The sequence below is a fragment of the Condylostylus longicornis genome, unplaced genomic scaffold (genome assembly GCF_029603195.1).
Source record: "Condylostylus longicornis isolate FDR11 unplaced genomic scaffold, ASM2960319v2 ptg000085l, whole genome shotgun sequence".
Lineage (NCBI taxonomy): Eukaryota > Metazoa > Arthropoda > Insecta > Diptera > Dolichopodidae > Condylostylus > Condylostylus longicornis.
The window spans coordinates 171783-199214 of record NW_026578053.1 but is presented as its reverse complement, the minus strand read 5'-3'; the positions used below and the strand labels follow the sequence as shown (position 1 = coordinate 199214).

General features: G+C 23.4%; 1 protein-coding gene across 1 annotated transcript; it reads right to left on the bottom strand.

Moving 5' to 3' along the window:
* Positions 1 to 458: 458 nt before the first annotated feature.
* Positions 459 to 26933, bottom strand: LOC129613669 (chitin deacetylase 1). The gene is made up of 5 exons (XM_055527824.1): positions 26310 to 26933; positions 13954 to 14111; positions 13583 to 13832; positions 1739 to 2057; positions 459 to 1349 (listed from the first exon to the last, which is right to left on the bottom strand). The coding sequence occupies exons 1-5, from the start codon at positions 26362 to 26364 to the stop codon at positions 521 to 523; spliced, it is 1611 nt and encodes a 536-aa protein (XP_055383799.1). The 5' UTR covers positions 26365 to 26933; the 3' UTR covers positions 459 to 520.
* Between the last annotated feature and the right edge of the window lie 499 nt (positions 26934 to 27432).

The following is a 27432-nucleotide window of genomic DNA, read 5'->3' as shown; positions in this document are numbered from 1 at the left end:
TTCAAATTTAGAAATAGTTGTAATAATTATAAAATGAATATTATTATTTTATTTTTAGATTTCAGATTTTAAGTACTTTCAATTTATCAGAGAACTAGTATTGAAATATTCGCATTACAATGGTTAAATTTAATGGCATTAAATCAAATTTGATACAATATTAGTTGAGTATTTCTACAGTATATTATTGTAATTGAAAAATTGACCGATAGAGTGATTTTTGTTCTTTGTGCTAAATTGAGAAAATGTGTATGTAATTTTTTTTTTGTTGCTTTTTTTTTTAATTTTGCTTTTTTTTCTATAAAATTTGAAATAATTTTAAATTTTTCTTTTTCATATTTTCAAAAACTAATTAAGTCTATAAATTTTCCTTTACTGTTTACTAATGAAAGGAAATTTAATAATTTAAATATAAAACAAAACGTTGTCTCAAAACTTTGTGCTTTCTTTTTTTTTCATTTTTCTGTTTTGTTAATGTAGATATATTAGATATTTTATAATATTTTACTTAGTAATTGACTTAGAAGAAACCATCACCAGTTGGGTCACTAATCCATGGATAATTGGCAGGACATCTAACGCATGTTTGTAAATTAATTGTTTCTCCGGGTACTTCTTTTGATGTTAATTTACATGAATTTGGTACCCAACAAGCTGGTTTACCATCAACTGAACATTTTTCTCTCCATGGTTCGAAATTTTTAACTTCAGAAACTGTTCTTGGATTTTGTATCCATTGGATAACTTGTGTCATTGTTACAAAATATACATCATTATGTGAACCTAAGATTTCATCAATCCAATATAAGAATGCATCCAAAAATTCTGGATTATTTTTTAACCATGCAGCATGGAAATATAAACCTAATGGTGCACGATTTTGTTCGTAATGACGATCGAAATTATGATTTAAGAAATTATAAAATTGATCACCAGTTAATATATTTGAACATGAATCAACCATAGCACATCCAGGAATATTTTCATCATTACCAGGATCTTCACGACGATCTAATTCATTCATTACCATTTCCCATACAGCATGTGATCTTGTTGGACAATTTTGTAAGTTACCATGACAACGATGTGGCATACGGAAATACATTGTATATGGCCATAATGGTGGATTAGCAAGTGGTGCTGTAATTGTTGAGTCATATAAAAATGCTTGTTCTTCCATCATCGTAAATTGATTATTGCCACCAACACGTAAATATGGTGCTCTTACACCAACAACTGAATTATCAGTAATATTAGCGAATTTTTCAATAATTATACGCATACCAGCCATTTCTTTAGCCCAATCATCAACTGTTGCATTTGACCAGAAACGTTCTTCATCATTATGTCTATTTTAAATATAAATAATAATAAAACAAAAAATATATGTATATATATATATTTTTGATGTTAAAACTGATGTCATAATGGAAGATAAAATTAGTAAAATGGCAATTGTAATTTGATAAACAAAAACTTTAACGAAATTGGAAAATTTAAATTGGATATTCTTAAAACCTTAAGGAACAGTAAAAAATTACATCAAATTTACGATACCAGGAAAGTTCGTTGTTATTGAATTTTATAATGAAAAACAAAATCAAATTTTATTTAATTTAGTTCTTGTGATTTTTCATCTGGACACGGAATATAAATTTAACCATAAACAATGAACGTATGAGAAATTTTTTTACCCAAAAAAATTAACAAAAATCAAAAAATTAATTTTAAAACTTACGTAATTGAATGTACAGCTATTTCATGTCCTTTTCTTGCAGTCTCTTGTACAGCTGAATAGTTTGTGTATTTATGTGAAACGAAGAATGTTGCCTTAATATCACAACCATTTGGATTTTTACGATTTTTGAAGATTTCCTTATATAATTCAATATTATTATTATTAATAGCATCATCAAATGTTATTGTTATCATCATTGGAACATCTTTTGCTGGTAAATCACCGGGTATTGTTGTGCCATCTTCTGAGCAGAAACAATCAGGTAAAACACATACGGCAGGGTCACATGGTGGAGCACGATTTGGATCATTGTCAATATCTTTTTTAAAAAAAACACAGAAATTTATGAAAAATTGTAACAAAATTGAATAAAAAAAATTTTTTTTTTGTGGTTTATCATGTACGGAACTCCAATAAAAATTAAATTTTTTTTCTTATTTTTCTTTTGAACCGCGATTATAAATTTTCAATTCACGTAAATTTTAAAGTCATTTATTTTATACTTCAATTTTTGCGTTAATTACAGTGTTTGCAAACGTTTTTTTTTTCAATTTCAATTTTCGTTATGCCATCTGTACACAAATTTGTGAAAACTAAAATAATTATTTTGCATTTTCATGGCTAATTTTAATTGTTTGATTCATCTTATTTTTTTATTCAATTCAATAAGCCTGAAATTTTAAGGTGACTGCTAGGACAGTATGATTGATCTTCTTATATATGATTTTGTTATTATTGACTAGACAGTCTTTGTTCTGTTATACAGACCTAATTCTTTTTTTATATTAAATCTAATATTTTCACGTTAGTACCCAATTCAATAAATATGTTAAAATTCGAGATCAAATTATTTTATGTACATGTCTAAACGATATATTTCCATCATTTGCGTATTCAATTAACTAATTTTTTTCGGAGCTTTGCTGTAACGACATTTTTTTTGTATTTTATATTATTTTGAATGTAACTAATATATTTTAATAACGCATATGGATATAATAGATAAAAATGGTTAATTTCCTTTCTATTTTGTAATATTGAAAAAAGTAATGGGAACACATTTGGTTTTTGACTTGTAAATAATCGGAAACAATTAAAACATAAAATAATTTTTCAATTGTTATTCATTTGTGTTCCTTTTTTTTCTCTTTTATTACTTATGAATTGTTGGCATTTTACGTGATCTTTATAGAAAAAAACAAAATATTCGATTTAATACTAGAAAGCATATAACAATATAATTGAAAATTTTTTATTATTTCTCTTTGAAAATGATCGATATTATTCCATAAAATAGACAAAAACCATATAAGAAGAATTGGAAGAAAAAAAAAAATACGTAAGTAAAATATATAAGAGAATTAACAGCGATCACGTTTTGCCGGCATATATGAAAAATTTCTATGTAGTTTCATTTTGATACCGTCAGGCTTTTAAAAATATAAGCAAAAACACAATGTATGCGCGGATGAATATGGAATTACTATTATATGAATATATGAATATCTGTCAATCTTTTGTTGCTTTTTCCATTTCTGAAAATTCAATTTAATTTCAGCATTGTGCCTCACAATTTCCATTTCTCTTTCCGGTTTCCAAAGTATGTTTATGATAATAACGAAAATACAAATGTTTTGTTAAAAATGTGACTGAAATTGTACTTTTTTTTATGTTTGTAACTTCACTAATTTTTTTTTTACTATACTAGAGCTATTTTGATTAACTATTATTATTGAAAATGTGGTAATTGGGTATTTCTATTCAAATAAAATTATATATGAACGTATGTCTGTGTGTATTCGTATAATTATGCACATAAAATGAATGATTACGAAATATGTATGCAAAATTTTGGATTGAATTTGGCTCGGTTTTAGGGATTTATTTAAAGAGAAAAAAATTAAAATAAATTTAACGAAAAAAAAAAAATAAATATTTTTTTTATTTTTTTTATTTTTTTTTATGATCGTGCTTTACATAATGAAAAATTAAGTAAAGGAATTTTCATTGGGTGTGATGTGGAATTTAGTTTTTACCCCCCTCTTTCGTTGTTCGGTCCTCTTATTTGCATTTTCTGATATTGTTAATATGTAAGATGTGAGTAGGTTGCATTATTATATTCATAAATTTGAATTGGTTTAAAGTATTTGTTTTACAGTATTCATTTGTGTAAATATTCGTATATTGAGCTATAGATGAAGAAAAACAAGAGTACATGCTCATTTTTATTAATTTTTTCGGTTTTGAACATCATCTTTTTCATATTAAATAGTTCCGGATTAAGTGGTACATATTAAAATTTCAATTATAATAGCGAAAATTAAAATTTACCATAATGTTTAACGTTATTGAAAACGATTTCTCATGTTTCAAGAACATTAAAAATTTCAAGTGTTTCTTATTGTGGAAATTTGCATTTTAAGACTATTTTAAATATCAGGCCCCTATGATGTCGGCATTCAATTTACACTGCATAACAGAAAGGCCAAAAATATTCTTAAACGATGGCAGTATGTGAGTCGATTATTTTTAAATAATTTGAAAAGAAATTTTTAAATGATGGCACAAAAAATTTTGCCTTTTGCCAATTCATTTAGCGAGTTTCTTTTATATTCGGAATTTAAAATTTCGAACTACTATGGAGTTCGGTAGCAGTTTGGAAATGGAATGCTGCTTTTTACGGAAATCCTGTTATACAGTCGTAAAAACTTTGGTAAACTACAGCAATTTTAAATATCAAAAATTTTGTCCTTAAAATTAAAATACTTCTTTGTACAAACTAGTGTTGTCGGGAGTGTTATAATTTTATAACGTTAAATCCCAGTAAAAAAAAAAGCAGCAAAGCAATGTTTTATGATATACATTAATATTCTTACATAAAATAGTTGGAGGCGTACAGAATATAAGACAGGAGACAGGAGACAGGAGAATATTTAACATAAGTTCAGACTTTTGTAAGTTTTGTTAATGTTTAATTGTTTTAGATCAAATTTATTTGCAATTAACTTTGACATGTTATACAAGTATAACAGTTGATTTTTATTGATATTTTAAACATTTCCAATCATTTTTTCCATGTTACACAATTTTACTGAAATGACTTACTTGTGTGTTAATGTGTAAATGACATTCAATACGATAACACAATACGATATAATACGATATAATAAAATTTTAGCAATAATATTTATTGTATTTATAATGACCATTAACGTGAACAGAGAAAAATTTACATTCTTAAGATTAAAAAAATTTCTTTTACTGTGTGTTTGAATGTAAAATTAAAAAAATATTCTCGCATGTAATTAACTAGTTCTGCAGTTCAACAAGGTAGAGTAAAAGGATGATGTTTTTATTTTACTTTAAAAAATATCTTATAAATTTTATAATATTATAAATGAAATTTTATAACATATAACGAAAAATTTTAAAGAAAAATAATAAATAAGAAAAAAATGTTGTTATTCATCATTTGCAACACAAGAATTTCTTGAGGCAAACAACAATTACAACTTTTTATTTATAAATTTTTAATGTTTTTTTTTTTTGTTTTTGCTAAGAAAAAATGAAACTTTTTTCTTCTTTTAAAATTATTATTTTTTTTTTTAAGCATGAAATGTTGAATTTACGTTTAAATATGTAATAAAGATAAATGCCTGGCGTAATAGGACCAGTTTCATAAATTGTTTCAAATGTATATAAGAAACAGAAAAATTAAATTTTTTAAGTAAATTTATTTATGTAGGCTGCTGTTTTTCGTATGTATGTAAAATAAGTAACTTTAAGTAAACAAGTAAGTTAAATTCGTATAAAGTATGTAAGTACATACTCAAAACAATAGTGACACAATTACATATTTAGTTGAAATGGTATAAAATACCATAAACTTGATAAGAAATACCTTTGCTAAAATATAAAACTAGGACTTTAGTACTATTCACTGAAAAGTACTGCGTTGTTATTTTGAAAGCATCAAAATTTAATTTTAGTGTTTTTATTTTAAATTTACATAATTGATTAATGAGACAATTTTAATGATATTAGAAATATGCAGCTGAATTATAAATTAATTGCAAATTTTATTAATGTTTGAAGTCTCCAACAGAATTTGACATTTTGAAAATTATTAAAAGCAAAACTCTTTAGAAATTGTCTATATGATTTGAACTTTCTTTATGTCTAGCATATGAATATTTTAGTTGCGTTTACACAACGGCTCTTCTAATCATCAATGATCTACACAATTCATTCCCCTTGCATTTGAACTAATTTTGTGTTTGTTGCATTTTCCAAAATAATGGCGTCAATGTTCAACTTATTTTTTATGTTGCATTTCAAAAAAATTTATCGGTTAAAATGCTTACGAAATTTAAGTCGTAACAACAATCATGAAACACTTAAGGTATACAAATGTAATGCAATTTTTTTTGTTTATTTTTTTCTTTTTTTACTTGGAAAAACTTGATATTTAAATTTTGCGTACCTACATACTCGTATGTATGTATGTACATAATATATAATAATTATATATATTGTATGTAAATATGTATGTATGTAATATATAATAATTTTTTTTCATAAATTCAGGTATTATTTGAAATATATTTCAACTATTTTTTAATATGTTATTTGTAGTTAAAGAAATTAAAAGGTACGCAATTTCAATAAAAATATGACACTTTTTCTCAACTCAACTTACTGAAATATATTTGAGACATTTCATTAGACATATGCAAATATGCTTGTGTATATGTTATATTTATAGGCGTTTAGTGCAATACTAATAAGTGACAGAAATTAAAATTCCAATCAAACTTTTAACTATAGGGTAAAGATTTACAATTACGATATTGTAAACTTATAATTACGATATTATGTGTATATATAACTTATATGATTGCTTAAAAATTATCATGATGGCTTAGTGATCTAATGACAATAATGCTAATTGATCTTTTTAATAATGTTGTATGGTTAATATTTTTTTAAATGATATGACGACGATGAATTGCCGTGTATAAATAATTTTCAAGTAGTTTTTAATATTTATTTTTTCTTCAAATATTTTCAAAAAAAAGAAAAAAATTGATGGAATTTTATTTTCATAAGAGCTACTCAGACTAGTTTTGGTTTTATATTTTTTTTTATTTTTTTTTTTTTGTGAAAACAAAAAATAAAAATGATTCCGGTTTTTTTTTTCAATTTTTCGGCTTCTTGAAATTCACTTTTTTTTTCCACCACATTTTTTGAAAGTAGTTAATAATTGATCGCATATTTTTATTGGGTGCTATATTTAAAGAGTTTTGTGGAACATATAAAAAAAAAAACCACAAGAGTAAGAAAAAAAAGTAAAGTTATTAAGCTTTAAAATTTTTTTTTTGGAAATTTATTTAAATATTTGTTAATATTCTAGTGTCGTTGTATAAATGTATATATGTATGTATGTGGCGTCAGTATACAGCCGTATTAATAAATTGAAAATATAGTGATGGCAAAAGTAGTTAAAACGAAAAAAAAAACTTAAAACTATTCAAGGTGAACTTATGGTTGGTTTTGCTATACACGATGTTGGTATTAACGAGAGTTTTTAAATAAAAAAAACCTTGGAATTTTTGGTTTTTTTTTTTTTCTTATTTCTTTCTTTAGAGTGCTTTTTTTTTAATTTATTTATTTTTCATTTTCGAAATTGATGAAAATTGAATTGTTAAAGAATTGATTTATGTGAAGAGGGCTGAAATATCCAAAAAATATAAGAAAAATTGTATATAAATTTTATTATTTCTCACATGCGTCGATACATACACATAATTTATATAAATGTTTAATAGTTGATATGGTCACTTTAAATTATTGCTAATTAAAAATTATCACTGCTCGTATAATTATAATATTATGGGTTCTTTATAAATGATATTGATTTAATACGGAAAAGAATAACGGTTAAATTTTATTTCAAGATCTTCATCAACAACGAGATTTTTATATGCAAGTTAGTTTAAAGAGTTTAGTTACATAACTTGAATTAAAGGTGAAATAAATTTTATACATTATATATAAGTTCATATCACTTATATAATAATTAAGAAAAAGTGAAAAGATTACAAGGTTAAAATGCAGACGATCTTGATAAAAATTCCTGATATGTAGGTAGTATATAGGTACATACCTGATGAACATGAAGGAGATATGTGTACTATAACTAAGAAGATCAGGAATCATAATTATGTGCAAAAAATATTCATACACATAATTTGTGCATATACCTATGTTGTTTAAAATTAGTAAAAAAACTTAAAATTTGATAGTCTAGTACAGCTTTTTAACATCAGGATATTATATTTTATATGAAATCTTTAAAGTTCTTAAATGAAATACAGAACATCCTTATAGTAGTGCGTATAGGCAGTGTTTATGGCTGCATATATAGTATAATTACCCCAAAGTATAGGCAATTTATTGGAACAAATTTGTTCAGACTTATACTTCGATTAGAGCAAGAAATATTGGGCAAATTTAATCGTTCATAACCTATTCCTCAGTTTTCACACAAAAGTTTGTCATTCTAATATAGTTTTGTGTCGACATTTCTTTCTTCTTTCTATCCTTTGGCTTAAAAATTCATATTTTTATATGAAATAAAATTCTTATTTTTTTAAGTTCGGTAATAATTTCGTTTTCGGTTTTAAGTGTATAGCCTTCACATAATCTCAATATCCTAAAATTTTTGTTCATTTTGTCATAATTTTCGACGTTCTTCATTCTGAACATTATCTTCTGCGTTTCACTAGATTTTTATCTCGTTTTTTTCCTGACTCCAACCTAAAGCTTGTAGGACTTTTTTAACGTCGATTTGCGAGTTGTGTGTCTCAGTTTATTTATATTTTCTTTAAGTTTTTCTTTTATGAGAATTTTGTTTTTAAAATATTACACACATATTAAACGCATTTTATATATAAATTGACCAAGTTAGCGTTGCTTAAGATGTGTCGCGATTTCAATTATGATATTCAAAAATATTTTTCATTTTGTATTTTTATATTCGGACATACTAAACACAAACTAATGTCTTTAGTTGTAAAAAAGCAATAAAGTATAATTTTCCATTTTATAATTATGTACATATGGTATATGATTTTTTTTTATGTTATTTTGTTTGTCAACAAAAATTATAATAAAATATTAATTGCTAGTTTATATCTTTTATATTTATTGTGTTATACAATAATAATAACTGTATTATGATTTGAATAATAACTTGATGGTTACAACAACAATATTTTGAATATATTTAGAGACCGATAAAAATTTTTTATAACACGTGGTGGACAATACCGCTATCTTAATAAAAAAAAACAACAACAACAACACTTTTATGACTTTAATAAACATAATATTATTGTCAAATATCATCACGTTTCATCTTGAAATAAATCAATGTCATTTTTGAAACATGCCATGATTTTCTACTTTACTTAAATTGAAAAATATAAAAATTTTTTTTTTGTTAATGTTTTTCATCTAACTGAAAAATTTTCTCGTTTCATCCATTAATAATTAATGGTTTTAGTTTTATTTTTTTTATTTTATTTTATTTTACTTCTTTAAGTTATAGCACATGTGTTTAAGAAGTTCAATGTTAAAATGACGTTTAAATTTTGTCAATATTTTTTTCTCTTTTTTTATTTTTGATTTTTAAAATAAATTCTGTAGTTTTGTATTGAAATATTGCGGCATGTTGTATTGGTGAAAAATTAAAATAAAACGTTTTATCTGCATGATTCTTAAAACAGAAACGAAAAAAGATGGCATGAAAAATAAATTATCTGTAACACTTTGCATATAAAATAAATTTTTTGTTGTTTTTTAATAATGTAAAAAGGTTTTTTTTTATATATAAAATTTTGTTATTCATTTTGATTAAAACCTTTTTTTTTTGTGAACTAATCTTCGGCAAATGCTTTTTATTTACAGAATATTGCCTGTCAAATTGGCAATAACACATTATCAGAACTATATGTATAACTGTTACAGCTCTCTCTCTCTCCTCTCAAACGAATAGAAAGATCACCAAAGGAATAAACAAGTAAGAACGTTTTAATCGGTTAAAACCGACTGAATTATATCCTGCACTTTGACATTTTGAGTATAAAAACTTGCTTTTGAAATATTTAGAATTAGCTTTAATGGTTGTATGTCAGTTACTCAAACCTGCTAGATCATTCCACAAAACATGATTGCCAAGTTTCATGAATTTAGCTTTATTATTTTTCCGAATATATAAATTTCATTCCATTGAAATTTTTCGAGCACATGTAAAATGTAAAGTTTATATATATATCTTTCTTACTTCTTCAAATGTTTAAAATAAATTCTTTAAGTTGTATGGCAGCTACTCGAATCCGTTGACCGAATTGGTCCAATAGCAATAGAGTCCGTCCTTGGAACAAAATAAGCAACTTGTGAAAGTTTCGTCGTATTTGCTTTATTCGTTTTTGAGTTGTGCGATCGGACGGACGTAAAAACGGACAGACATGTCTAAATCAACGCAGTATTTTACACTGAGCAATATTCGTAATATACACGTCTATACCGGAGAAGATGCAATCAAGTGTTTACAAACTCTAAAACCAAAGTTAATATACCCTTCACGAAGGTGCAGGGTATGAAAAGAAATTAAGCAGTATGTATTTAAAGAAAAAAATAATCGGTACGAGTTATTTACGGTACGAAAACGCACGATCAGGGCATTTCTTTTAAATTCGAAATGTTCTGCTATGAGATTAACCAATAAATATACTTTTTTTTAGGATAAATCGGTTTTATTGTGAAGAAAAGAAAATCATTAACTTTAAAATGAAACTTTTAAAATGTGCATATCATGTCATTTTTGTATAGCACGCAGAATGCAATTAAATGTGGCAAATACGCTGTTATGCTTGAGTTTCCTTTTCGATTTAATATATTGTGGAAAAATGGTATGATAAAGTACAAGAGCTGATAATAACAACCTACAGTAATAGGAAATATCCCATTGAATATAAAGTTTGCAAAGAATAGTTCCGCATGATCGATTAAAATTTTCTTAATTCAAAAGTATTAAATTTATTTTTTAAATTTGTTTAAATTGTTTTACGCTTTCGATATGACGTTATCAAATTTTTACTTAAAGAAGAGGGCACTCTGTTAATGTGCTTGAATATATTTTACTTCTTATTTATTTGTTTATAAAAAAAAATTTAAATGAATATTTTATATTTGAAATATTGACATTGACATTGAATTTTGATTATTCTGTGTCCGAAACTTAAGTGCAGAAATAAATTGTAAAACAAAATATTAAAAAGGATTAAATTTTTTTGTATAAATTCTTAATTTTCATATTAAATTGGAAAAATATTTTAATCACTTAAAATTATTTGAATTTTTTATGAATGCGGAAATTGTCGAGCATTTATTTTAAGAATTTGCAATGTTAAAATCAATAATATATTATGTACAGTCCCAATTCGAGAATAATTTGAAAATATCGAAGAATTTTTGTAAGGTTTGAACTGTTATGTTTTATTACTTGTGTTATGGACATTATGAGGCCGCAAAAACATGTTTAAAAAAAACTTTCAATTGTCTTCATATTGGCAAAATCAATTTTAATATTAATTTCTCTAGAATTTTGTTAACTTTCTTAATTATTTTTAACATTGGAAAATAATGTTCATTAATCGAACACTGTAACTGTAAAAAGGAAACTGGGAATATGGAACTATGCTTTATTTTACTTATTCTTAAAGGAAAATTTAGTCCTAAATTTTAAGTTTTTAAGAATACATATGTATATAAATAAAATTAGAATATTTTAGAAAAATCTTTGTTTTGTATTTGGGTAAAGTTCTTTATTTGGTGAGTTAAACAAATACATGGATGTTTTAATATTCTGATTTACAATAGTTTTTTATAGCTAAGGACGGCTTTAATTTTGGAAATATCAGAAAAGTAAACAAAAACTGTACGAAAACAAAATTTGCTCATTTTAATATCAAGTGTCTAAAACTAGGAAGTCTTTTATAAAATAAATGTAAAAAACAAAAAAATTATAACGAAAATTTATACAATAACCTGCCATCCTATTCGAAATATGAGAAACAAAGGTATTATAATGTAGGAGCATGAAGATGTTATGATTATTGTATATTTATTTTAATTAATTATGAAGTATTTGTTTTTCCTACAACGAGTGATAAAATTTTGTAGACGTAATTTGTACATGACTTAAATTACTTTCACTCACACACAAAAATATATGAAATGATTGCATACATTTAGGATGACTCAAAGGATGAGACCAAAAAAAAGAAATTTGAAGGAGGCGTTAATACTCGTATTATGGTTGAATTCAAAATTTAATTGCACCTGAGCTAAGAAAAATTATTATATTTTTTGGTGGCATGGCATTTGCCGTAAGCTTTCTGCATTTATAGACATTTGGAAAAGATTACAGTTTCGGAAATTTGAAAAAGGTTGCAGTTTACAAGTTTCGAGAGTCGATAAGTAACTCGCTACACCGCGATGGAAGAAGCCTGCTATTCCTCTTCTGCGTTTGCAGAATTTGGGAAGTTTTTGTTGTTTGTAATAAATAAACACTTGTTCATCATTTTTTTTTTGTTTCCATTAACTTTCTTTCAATTCTCTAACATTTCAGATGCAATCAAGCAATAAGTGCAACATTTAATTTGAAATTATTATTTAGAAATCTAAAAAGTTTCGGTGCCTTTCAAAATATTACAAAATTTATTTATTTTCAAATTCGTCTTTTTGAAATCATTAATTAACAATTTCATGTACAATAAATGTCTTTCTTGAATTATTGAATTTAATATTTTGACTTAATTAACACCAAAAATTCAATAAAAATTTATTTTGAAATTGAGTTTTTTGATAAGTCAAAAGATTTTAATAATTTCTCTTATTTATTTGTTTTGTGGGTGTATGCAAAGAGTTACAAAAAATAAAAGTCAATCAAAGAAAAATATTTTTTTTTCGCTAGGAAATCATTTCCAAATCAACCACAATATTATTTTTTAATACTTAAGCAATCATTGAAATTAGTTTTTCATATCATGATTTTTAAATTATTATTTTTAAAACTCAAAATTAAATTTGTTCGGGTGTAGATTTAAATTTATTTCACGTCGATTGTGGCGATGTCTTGTGATGATTACAATTGACATTTGTTTTGGTGAATCGAAAACAAAATTCCTAAATTTATGAATTTAAGATTTAACAACCATTTTTTGATGAAATATGGTTAGACAATGTAATCGTATTATTTTTGAAGATGAAAATAAAAAAAAATTAAATTTTTTTATGTTAATAAGATTAACTAATCAAATTTTATTTCTTTATTTTATAATATTGCGCACGAATTTTTTAATGCATATTCCAATAAACCCATTTGTGTATTTAGACATACATGTGTATGAATATGTGTGCAAATATGTAAATTTTTTAGAGTTGTTTATTCAGACGCTTTGCTAATATAATGATGAAATAATTTAATATCGTGGCCATTATTATAATATCGAAATGTCTTTATTAGTTTATATGGTTGATATGGGGGAATTTTGTTTAAAAAATATTTTCATGTCGAAAACATTAACAAATTGAGATTTAAAAAATTATGTTTAAAAAATGCACTCTTTCATTAGTTATTATTTTAAACAGACTAAATTAAATTCACGAATTCTAAATAACGAATTACTTGTCAATTTCTTAATGAAAAATAAGAAATTTTCTCATTTATATTTGAATTCCGTTCTAAAATTTTAATAAATTTTAAAAATTACTTACCGCAAGTATTTTCATCAGAACCATCTGAACAATCTTTTTCACCATTACAGAAAAGACCACGTTCTATACATTGACCATCACCGCAAGCTAAGAAACCATCTGAACAAAGTGGCTCATCTGTATGTAATAATGGTTTTACTTTACGTTCTTTATTCTTTAATTTACAATTTTTAACTGAATCTTTCCAATCACATGTTTGTTTTTCAATATCAAAGAATAAACCGGCTGGACAACGAATAGCTTGAAGACCCTAATATATATATATACAAAATTAAATTAAATTCAATAATACATAATATTATAGATTTCAATAATTAATTTTAATTGTGTCTTTTTTAAATTTTTAGATAAAAATGGCCATATGAACTTACAGATGATGTACATTGAATAACATCACGACAATTATCACCTTCTCCAGCTACCAGCCTAAACCATTCACCAGCATCTTTATCTTTACATAATTCTTGTTCAAAAGTTTCTTCTTTCTTTGGTTCTTCTGCTGCTTGTCTTTTGACACGTACTGCTGACACTGTAATTAAAAACAACAGAAAAATAAGAAAAATTATAATATTGGTTTTAAATATTCAAATATTTTTATTATTTATTTTAAATTTTTAAATGTCTTAATTATTATTTTCTATTATTTCCATAAACGATTTATGAATGTTTATTTTTAATTTCTAGAAATTTTTATAAATGCAAATTTATTTTGAAATATAAATTATTTGAAATTTATTTTGTAATATTTTATTTCATAATTTCATTAGAAAATTTTACATGTACGTACATAAATACATAAATATTATTTTATGAAAAAGATTTGAATAAATGAAACGAATAAATCAATCTGATCAAGTTTGAATATCAATAAATTTAATTTAATATAGTCCTGAGGCAATAAAAATTCATGTTAATGTAAATAATGTTGTATGTATGTATGTACCTTAATTCCATTTTACTTAGTATTCCATATTTTTATTATATATGTATGTATTGTATGCATAAGATTTTAGCATGAATCCTTCGAATACAATTTAAAACTTTAAATCAATAAATTTTTTTTAAATTTACAATTTTATTTGGATCATAAGTTCATATATGTACGAGTATAACAAAAATTATTGTATTTAAGGGTGAAAACACAAAGGTATAATATACAAGTTTAATTTGTATTGTTGGTAGTTAACAATACAATTTCGGATTTCTGTAAATTTTGAATTATCGTATTTTTAGAGCTGTAGAATACAATTTATTTAAATTTACGATCTTATGCAAAATATAGTATAAATTTGCATATTAACTATAAAGTTAAGAACTAATTGTTCAATAAATTTTTTAAAATCTTTATTTAAAATGTCAATTAAGTTGAAAAAGATTAAGATTTATATGGTTAATTAATGAATTATTTGCTGTTTACAATAGAAATAATTTTATTAATGATAAAGTACAATATAAAAATAAGTTCCTATGAAACACAATATTGAATTTGTGCTAAAAGACTAAAAAGTTGATTTCCAAACCCATCATAATGGTATTTTGATTTACGATAATGAAATCAATAATATTTCTCTGTTATGTTAATAATGGTATATGTTAATTAGAAGTATTTGGAAATGCAAAATATAATAATAATATAAAGTTTTTTGTCTGATTGAATGGGCAATTTCACATTATTGGCCACATTCACGATTTAATTCTAATAAAATTCTTCTATTAAGATTCATAAAAATACGCTATACTCGTATATACAGCGATGAGAATGATTTTTGTACACACATTTAAAATTTACAGCTTCTAAGGTCTTATTGACCGCAATAAAATGTATAAGAGTATAGTTAACCTCAAAATTCAATTCAGAACGCTTCGTTTCTTATTATTTCAAATAAAACGTAGAAGGTGAAAATGATGATCCTATTTCGTAAGGACCAAGAAGTAATTCTGGACAGATTTCTATCATGCTATTGTCTATAACTTTCAGATTCGGTGTTTTAAATTTTCTTAACAATAACATAGTTTTATTTTTGTCGCACACTTGAGATCACTTGTCATTCAATATGTTTAGTACTTCAAAAATAATCTACAAAACCAATTGCAAAAGATTTTTTTATTCAATTTTTAAAATTTTTTAAATTTTATTTTTATTATTTCTATTTTATTTCATTTGATAATGCAAAACTTAAATTTTATTTGATTTTAAATTGCGATATTTCTCTTACATTTTACAACTCAAACTTGAATTCAGTAATTTTTTGATTTTCTTGTTTTTTTTATTAAATTGTTCTAAAAATTGAATATATTATTGACATTATGCAGTAATTTAATCTAAAGATTTATTGAATAATTGAAATTCCAAAAAAAAATAAATGCAAATAACATAATTATTGCAATAAAATATGTGTAGATAGAAAAAAAACACCTGTTTTATTTATTACAGGTAAAGGTACATAAAATGCATTGCATATATGTATGTGTACAATATTGAGATATATTACATTGCATAACATTTTTTTAGATAGAAACAAAAATGCGTGTATAAATGTTATTTCGTACTTTACATATAAATATTGTAGGTATGTATACATATGTATGTCTGAATGTGCATATGTGTGGAAAACAAAGAGATTTTCATTCAAAGAAACAACAAAGAAAATATTTTTTTGTAAAAATTTTGTAGCTTGAAAATACCGTTATAGAACTCTTTCGAATGTCGAATAAATTTAATTTCGAAAATAACAATAATCCAGTTTTTTGTTAATAACATGACATAATTTGCATTTACATAAATATTTTTTAATTTATTAAAATTATTTTATATTAATAATAAGTAAAATAAACTAAAAACAGATTACTGAAATAATTCCTAAATAAATACGAAAAAAAATTATTGTTTAAGAATTGTAAATATCGCGCCACTTTAATCCACACAAAAGATTGTCTTTTCATTTCATTAAACAGAGTGCACACGCAATAGTGATATTGAAAAGATATAGTTGAAAAATAAACAGAAATAAAAGTATTTAACAAAAATAATTCAAAAATTAATGGGGTATAAAGTACAAATTAATTAAAAAAAATAAACCATGGCTCAACTTAAATCCCCAAGAGTACATCTGTATATGAGGTTATTATAGAACAGGGTGCAATTCCTGGATAATTTTGTCAGAAGGTATTCTATTAATTATATTAAGCAAAGAACATTATTCACGTATACTATATGATATTCATGATTAGCTGTTTTGAGCCATTTGATATCAGACTTGAGAGCTTTCCAGAAACTTCTGATGCTATATAAGTGAATCGTGAACATTTTATTGCCATAATAGAGTATTAACAATAATGAATAGTGTTATATTACTACAATTTATTGAAATAAATTTTCATTTTATAATAATTCCTTGATCTTATGTAAGAATTCTAATTTCGTAAATTGCAATCTATTATATAAAGTTCGTTAAATATTGTTTAGTTTAAATAAATTTGAAAATGCATTCGAGCAGTCAATCAAAAGTGAAATCTCAAGGTTATAATTTTTTTCTTCTTTATTTCACTTTTTGTTTTCATTTAAAACTAGCAAAACGACCACCATGTCAAGTTTACAATAAAAAAAAAATTTTTTTTAATACTGCAGAATTCTTTTGTTTTTCGTACATTTTTCTTTTATAAATTCTACTTAATTCTGGAATGCTAAATGCATATATAAGAAAAAAATCTAAATTCCAAGAAAAAAAAAAATTAAAATAAAAACCAGTTCTTAAAAAATTTTTCCAAGTCTATTATACGAGTATTCTAAATTTTCACGATATATTTTCAAATCGACTCTGTTGCTTTCTGTATAGCTCAATTACATGGTACATACATATATACATATACATATATATTTACAAAAACAAAACTATATACACATCTAGACATTAGTGTAGAAAATCGTGATTGCATAAAAATTCGAATGGGTGCACCACATGACAACATTTCATATATGCGTTTACATACATACATACATAAATGCAGTATAAACTATAAAAATTAGCATCAGGTGGGAGCTTAATGATGCAAGAAAATGAAAATGAAAAATAATAACTACCTATGTATCTATTACAATATTAGAAATATTAAAAAAAAACACAGACAAGAAAGTTATTAAAACTGCAGTTAAACAGAAAGAAAAAAAAAATATTAAACGGCAACAACCGCTTACTGTAAAATTTGTGGTAAATCAAAATAAAGTAGTAGATTTTTTCTCTAATTTAACCTTCACGTTTTATAATGAAATTTGTTTTTTTTTTTTTGTTTTTCTCTTTTTCATTATAATTCAATTAAATAGGAGAACGAATTATAATGCACGAATATACGCAACATATATGAAACGGTAATTTAATTTCATGTATAACGGAACTGAAATTAATTTTAAATTGCATCATTTATAAAGAAAAACAAATGGAGTAGATATTATATTTTTTATTAATTTTAAAAATTTTGTTCATTTCAGGAAAAAAAATGAGTGTTAAGGCGAAGAACTGCATAAATATCAATTCAGTAACGTAAATGAATTAATAATTAATGCTTTATTAATAAAAAGTGAGCTTACGTCGTCCAAAAAATTTGAATTGTAAAACAATAAATTGGTGAATAAAATAAAATCTTTGCATTTTTCCAATTTTGATTTTATTCTCGAATATTATATGGGCTAATAAATGAATATGTTATTTATTTATTTTATTTCCTAATTACTATATAGATCTTATTTCGTAAAGTATGCATTGGTCTTTACAATAATTTTAATTGCAATGAAAATCAAGCTGAAAGAATAAAAAAATTTTTCTTTTTATATGTATATGGCATTTTCACTCAATTGAAACAATTATAAGTTTTGGGTGATTTCAATTAGTAACACAAATCTCTATTTGGAGAATAATTTAGATTAAAAGTCATTTGTACAACGAAAACGAAATTTTATTCTGCATAAAATAAATTGCATTTAAATTCAATTACAGAAATTTTAGTGGAAAATTATTGAGTCTTCAATGAAAAGAATTGTTATACATCAAAAATTTATTTTTAATTCTTTGATATTCCATAATGTTTTATGTTGAGTCATATTATGACAACCACGTATCAATATGACTGACAGTGACAATGTTTTCAAAAATTTGTAATTTTGTGCAGATACAAATTATGTAGATTTTGTAAAAATTATTTCCAGGAATTGCTTTGTACTTAATAATTTTGAATTTTTTACGACAAAAGCTAACAGTATTAAACTTTTCAGAACAAATCCCATCGTATATTGTTCATTATTAATTTGACAGATCAATTTTCAATTTCATAAAAAGTGAAAATGTTAAGTCAGAATTCTATTAAAATTAAAAAAACGTACATTCATAATACGTTATAGCTATATTCAATTTATGTCAACACATACTTATAGATATTTATATATGTATGTATTATGCATTTTAAAATTGTTGTTAATTTAAAAAATTTTTTTCCATTTTATTATTATTTTATAATGAAATAATTTTCTTGAACACATGCATACATATATATACATATTTATATATAATATGCACATGTATGCATACTCGATTATTTTAAATATTCAGATAATTTACGATACTATTGCAAGCCGAAAGAAACTTCCTGAAAATTCATGTTAACCTATTAGCAAAATGTCGTTGCCCTGTTAATACATATCCACATATACATAATTATATATATACAAACATATTAGATTATAAGAAATTTTTTATTTTTTAAGCTTTAAACCTTTTTCTACACAATTTTCCAACTTTGTAATAATTTCATTTATGAAAATGTAAAAATATAGAATGAGCAACAAATAAGAAAAGTGAATTTAATATATAAGTATATAAAAAAAAACGAAAAGATAAAAAATGTGCCTCGACAACCTGCCCAGAAATACGACTTTTAATAACATTTTAATAATATAATCTTGATTATTATTTTGCTGATTTTGCCTTCTATATTTTTTTACATTCATACATACATATTTTATAGAAAATTTAAATGCAAAAAAAAATTCAAAATTTTAAAACTTATTTACATTATTCACTTTTTTACATATGAATATAAGTGTATATATATGTACATACAAGATGTACATACCTGTGAGCATAAAAAGCAAAAAAACAAAAATTCAAATGCATCTGAAAGGTGCAGCAGCAGTTTAAATAGAAGTAATAATAAAATTAGTACATTGTTGTTGCTATCGTAGTTTTTTCTTTTTATATTTTTTCATTTTATCAATAGATGGCGTATAATAATATTATATACAGAATAGGAATGGTGTATGTTCACTATTTTTCAACAATAGGTTTTAATATAAAAATACCAATTTTATACATTTAACAAAATTCAATATAAATAAAATGTTTATAACATGTGAATTTATTTATATTTATTATTTTTATGTACTTAGGGGGTACCTTTTTCTTATATTTTACGAGATTATTCAAAATCTATGTATGTAGGTTAAATAAAAGTACAAAAAAAAAGTTCCATACAGTATGAAAGGCGCACAAAATAAAATTAAAAAAAAAAAACGTTAAATAAACATTTCATGTACATACATACAACATACATACATATTTTAAAGTTAATCTGAAAGTGTGTCATAACGTTAAAGTTTTTTATTTTTCTTAAATTGAATAAAGTTTTATCTGCCGGATTAAACAGAAACCAGGTGAATTATAAGTATCGTTATTCTTATAAGCTCTTGTAATATACGATATAAATTTTTATAGATGGCTCTGTACGTTTATTTAAGTATACATGTATACATATATTAAACGTGAAATATTATATTATGTAATAAATGCATTAAATATATATATATTATATACATATATACACAATCATACACCTTCAATTATTAAAAAAAGTGAGTAAAATCACTTGTAAGCTTATATATTTCTTACTGTTATATTTGTTATATTTTAATGTTATCGTTAAAAACTAAATCCTTAAAGGTTATAAAGTTTTATAAATATTTTCGAAAATAATTTTGGTAAAAGATTGAAAGTTTTTTAAAATTAATCGCTATAATGTATGTAGAAAAACTGTTAAACAAAAGGGTATAGCAAAATAATTTGCTATATACAAGATTTAAGTAAGAGATTTGAAGCCTTTAAAAGTTGCTTTGCAATACAAAAGGGATTTTTTAAGAGATCATAATTGTTCATGTGTATATTATGTACTATAAGAACCCAGAATTGCATTTAAACAATTTTATTTTAATTCTTTTAAAATATAAGATTTTAAGCCTTATGGGACAAACAAATTACACATGCATTTAGATAGTATATAAAGCTTAAAAACGACAGAAACTAAACGGCAGAATTCTGTGATTATAATGCAAAACTGCTAAGTTATAGAGCTAAGTCAATGAATTTCAGCTAAAGTTATAAGCTAAGTCAATGAATTTCAAAGAAGTAAAAATTATTTTATGAAAAACTTTTGAGTTTTGCCTTATTGCTATAGAACTATTTAATAATAAATATTTTCGTTAATTTCCAATATTATTTTGAGTAAATTTAGTAAATTTAATGTAACAAGATAATATAAAAATATTAAATTTTTAGTTAAAGCTATTTTAAATTTAATATAAAATAAATGGACTCATTAGACAAATTTTAAATAGTTTTCCATAGATCAGAATAAAACAAATAAGAGAGAAAGAGCAATTAAAAGCGTAGAAGTTATACTAGCATAACAGGTCCATATATAGATAACATTATTATTAACAAACATAATTATTGATTTATTTAAATTAATATTATTTTACAAGAAAGAAGGAGAATTGAGGAAAAATTCAAGTAAAATTACAAATATAGCAGCACTTTTAATTTTATTAAAGTCTTTAATAATAATAATAATTAAAATCGGCAGCGAATTCTATATATATATATTTATATACAAACAAATAATAATATTGAATTTTAATTATATAAGGAAAATAATAATTTCCTATAAAAATACTTAATAATTATATTTATATAACATGAAACTGTAATATTGTCATTTATTTATTTTTTCCTATACTAAACTACTATTTATATATGATTATATAGCTTTAAAGAACTAATAACACTTTTAATATTCTATTATTTAGAAATATAAAATATGCACTTAAAGTAATTATAACACTTTTGAAACTTTTATATTGCATAAAAATAATAAATAATAATTAAATAAAATAATATAGACATTTAATTCACACTCTTCACTTAATAATTGAAAATTGAGTAAAAAGTGTATAGGAAGTATGTCGGTATATCATAAATACAAAAATTCACATATTTTCTCAGACTTATTATAGACTTATAATTTTGAATTGGGAAAGTTGGCATCTCTTTGTGCATTTTAATTTCAATGAAATGTTAAAAAATTTACAACTGAAATTTAAAAAAATTTAACACAAATCAAATTTAGTACAATTTTAAACTCATAAATTTTAAATTCAATTTAAAATTGCCTATTATTTTAAATTATACTTGCATGTATAATTTAGAAATTATTACTATTTGTTTTGAATTATAAAAATTCTCATATTTTACTTGTTGCGTTGTGGTACTTATAGCGTATATTAATAGCACATTTTGTTTTAAATGGTGCTCATACTTAAAGGCATTCTTCTTTTTTTTTTTAAATTTGAATCACTTGTTGCATTTGAATTGTTTTTTTGAAAAATATTTTAGTTACTTCTTTTCTCTGGGTTTTAGTTATTAAATACACGTATTCATGTCGTATTCGTATGAAGTTTTCTTTTACAAAAATTGTAAAAATTCAAAAATAAATAATCATTTTTTTTGTGAATAAGTGTTATTTTGGGAATTGTTTCCACTTGTTATTGATTGGTTTATTATGTATGGCGAATTCGCGAGCTTTCCAATTTTTTTGAACTGGAGATGGTATTTGGAAACTGGATTAATTCGCCAAATCATTTTATCAATGACAGCATTGAAGCAATATTGGCAGTATTTTAAGGTAAACTATCATAACAAAATATTTTATACTCTTGACAAATTGGCATACCTATACTTCTTAGATTTTCTGTCAAATTTACAAAGTAATCTGACGCTTTCACCTCACATAATATAAAATTGTCATTTTGGCTTTAACAGATTGAATTTTCAATTATCTTAACGTTTAATTAAATTTTAATAAAAGAAAATAATAAACATATTTCAAAACAGGTGATACAAGAATCTTAAAATAATTTTTAAACCTATGACAAAATCCAAATTAGCTGAGGTAAAAATTTCTTAATTAAATTTAAAAACTTTATTCATATTCAATTACAATAAAATTCCCAAAACAGTAAAAGGGAATTTTTTTTTTGTTAATAAGAGCAAGTGTACACAACCTCGTTTAACGTTTCTTTTACAAATTTGGGTGTTTCCTATAACTACGGAAGCTGTTTTTGTTTTGACAATATTTGCTGTTTTTTGATCAATTGTTATATTTAGCATTAGAATCAATTGATTTCCTTTTTCAAAATTTATTTATACTTCAATATAATTTTCAATCACCTAGTTCAATATAACAATGGTAGTTCTTAACAACTCATGGCATATATACTCAGAACTATACTATCCGATAAAACTGAAATAGTAATGGGAATGAAAAGGCTTATTTGCAGAAAAAGTCAAATGTAGAAAATGGCAAAACGGAAAAGACAAATAATATTATCAAAGTAAAATGGAACTTTTTCAGAACTACAAACTAAAATGCTTTTTGCAGCACAAACACATCCTTAATAATATTGGTGCTCATAAGAACCCGAGAAATCTTTATCAAGAAGTTTTTTTATATAATTGTTAATAAATTACACTTTTGATAGTGAATACAATTTAACTTATAGCAATGAAATTGAAAAATTTCAGAAATAAAGTAATTAATTTATTTGATTGAATGAAGTACGTAAATGACATCTGACTTTACTAAAAAGGTAGGTAATTAAGAAAAATTTTTATAAAATTTTCACGACATGTTCTACACACACATTGTATTTACATACGACTACTTATATAGTATTTATACTATATGTATATTTTGTGCATACTCGTTTATACAAATATGCATTTGATTGATGAAAAGTTTTTGAAGGCAAACTTATGCATAATTTGTTTTTTTTTTAAACAAATGTAGGTACCTTGTTTTTCTTGTTCTTGTTGTTGTTATTCTTTTATAATTTTTTTTTTTGCATTCGATTCTCGAATTGAAGTGGGCATTGAAATTTATTCTCAATATTTTTTTTTTCGTAATGGTTGGTTATTTCAAGACTTTCTGTATAACGTAATATACCTTTATATATGTATGTACGTATGTATGTTATGAAGGTACCATGTAGATGGAAAAACCCATTTAAAGTTATAAAATAATAAAAAAAAACGAAAAAAGAAACTAATTATGAGTGCATGTATGTATATATATTGGTACATAATGTGTATGTCCACATATTTTGTATGTATGTATGTACGTATATTATGTTTGTGTACTTTATAAAACATACTGAATACATGAATATACTGAATACCTAAATAAATATATTTATATTTTTAATATATAAAATTTCAAATATAATGAAAAAAAAAACAAGTCATCAACAACTTTCGATTTAATTATAACTGGTTTTTCATTTTGGTTTCTTTAAATAAAATATTATAGCTTTTTTTTTATTATATTTTATATAAAAAAAAAAGAAATAAATAAAAATAATCAAAAAAAAATTTTATTTCCATCTTTTCGATTATGTAATTTAAAAGCAGAGTATATCTTTTTTCCATTTAAGTATATTATGTGTGTCCGTATGTAGATTATGCATACATACATGTATACAAAAACATTATTGAATATCTACTGAAATAAATCTGAATTTTAAAAAGTTAAAGACAAAAATAGTGATTTGAAATACATATTTTAAAAAATGATGCGATTTAAATATTTTCAATTATAATTTTTGATTTACGAAATCAAATCGTATAAAAATTGGCATAATAGAAAAAATAGCTTATAAATTTGCATATGTTTTCATAATCATTGCTCTATTATGGATTCACAATTGTGGAATAAAGATGCCTTTTACTAATTGGAATGAGAATAATTTGACAATTAAAAATTGTTTAAAATATCCATTATTTATGTACAATGTAAAAAATGAATTTGAATTTAATATTAAAACTTAAATTTATAATAAATATTATATGAGTAGCTCGTAATAATAATCGTTATTCGCAATAGCAGGAAAAGTTTGCTATCGGAGACTTCGTATGCAAAAGTAATCAACAAGAGAATGCGCATATAATTGCAAATTTCAAAAAGTACAAAAAAAATTAGGTTACTGAAAAAATATTTCAACTAAAGAGTCTTCAAATAAAATGTACAATAAAACGGTAGCGCAGGGTCTAGAATACGCGTAATAAAATTGAAAAATGAAACATTAATATCTCAAATATGAATATAAATGCAATTTGAAAATATTGAATTTCGAACCGGATCCAAAATATGACTAAATCCAAAAAATTAGAAAAGATATTTTAATAAAGTCAACAATTTTAATGTATTTATGATAAATTTAAGCAGCGTCGAATTTGAGTCAAATTTAATTGGAAATTGATGTTGCGAAAATTTAAATGTAATTTTTCATACAAAATATTGAATTAGTCTTAAATGTGGGGAACTAATAAGACTGGTTCTAATGTTAACTAAACTTATTCGGCAATATCAATTTTAATTGTTGAGGAAATTAAATTGACATAAGGTTTGCATTATATTCAAATGTATTGAAGTTTGGTTCCGTTAATAAAAAATATTTTTTATTGTGTATATATATATTTATTTGCTTTAAATTATTACGCATATATTCATTATTCTAGTATGCATTTTAATGCAATTTTATTCAAAGAGATAATTGAAAAGCCAAAAACAGATAAAAGAAAAGTCAGATGACATTAGAATTTGACATTCTTTTCTGCACGTATTTAAGCTGATTGCAAACTGAAATCCTGTTCATTGTTTAATTTTCGTAAGAAACCAGTTTAATGGTTATTGAATAATTTAATAAATAAATTTAATTAGTTATCCATAATGTATGATCGAAATTGAAAATTAAATTTCGTAATCACGTTATTTTACATAAATGATTAAATTTATTTAATGTATAAAATAAAATAAACATAATAGTTGTTTTAATATATAAACGAAATAATATTGATATCGTATAATGATTATAAAACTGTTATATTATAATGATAACTGTGAAATTATCATAAATAAAATGTTGACATATATTTTGTAAAAAAAATTTACGAATAAAATCCAAAATTTGTTGCACAATTTTATAGTCTTTATTAATTTTTATATTTCTTTTTTTTTCTCAATTTCATTTGATCACTTTTTTTCCTGAGTATATTAGGAAATTATACAATTATTAAACGATACGAAATTCCTTTTTGATTTTACATAAGATAAATACGACGGTGTCGATATTATGCATTAGTATAACAGATATAAGCATGTTTATAATAATATAGTTTATTTGCATAAGATGTATAAATATATATGTATGTTATTTATACACTCAGAGAAAAATAATGAATTTTATTTAAAAAATTTTTATGAATAAACTTTTTCTTCATTTCTGTCATAAAAAAAAATTAATAAATTAATTTAATAAAAAAAAAAAACAAAAAAAAATTACAACACTCACCCGTCGATGTTAAAGCAATCGCTAAAATGGCAAAAACTATTAAATTTTTTGCCATTATGTGTTTTTTATTTTTATTTTATTAATATTTATTGGAAAAAAATCGGCTACGTTTACAATAAAATAAAAAAAAAATGAAACTTAAAAAAAAGTTAGCACAAATTCGAGAATTCGAGACAACACCGTCCACAAGTCGCGCTTGTATTTTTAAGTATATTTATTTTTTTTTTTAATATATTTTTTTTTTAAATATTTAAATTAAATATTTTTTATTTTAAATATATATAAAATTTTTTTTAATCCATATGAGTTTCTCGGATGAGAAGCGTTCACTGAATGAGCTTTAATCGATGTTAATTTCTTTTGTTAAGTTCCAAAAAATTTAAAATAATTTTTTCTCAATTTACGAATATCACAAGAAAAAGAAATACAAGAAAAATAATTAAAATATAAAAAAAAAAAATTTATAGTTTTTTTTTTTTTTTAAATATTTTATTATGTATATGTGTATAAGTGCATATATAATATTATTTATGTATTTGTTGATCGAAAAGCGCAATAATAAATGAATAAAAATAAAAAACAAAAACGATAATAATACCCCACACACAAAACACGTCGTCGTCGGTTTTTTTCAAACCGACTTTCAATGAACGTAAGAGAGAGCATCAGGATTTAGCGCTTTTATATCAACTTTGTTAATAACATGAAGTGGGGATTTAATTATACAACATACAGAGGGGAGTTTTTTATAAAAATTATAAAAAAAAGTTTTTTTTTCGTTATTATAGTACTGCTTTTTTTTATATATTTATGAAAAATAAAAAACAATTTTTTTTTTCTTTCTTCATTAATCAACTATACAAATGCACATATAATTTTTATTTACAGTTTAAAATTATAAATCTAAAATAACGGGGAGCATAATAATAAAGAGTATTAAAATTTTTGTATAATATAAATACGAAAGAAATAATGTACGTATAAATAGATATATGTATGTACAAATACATCAAGGGACAAGAAGAGTTTTGAAGAAGACAAGATAAAAAACTAACCATGATTTGATCATTACTTTCATTATGGCTATAGATTTACTCTTCTTCTTCTCCAACACTATTTATAA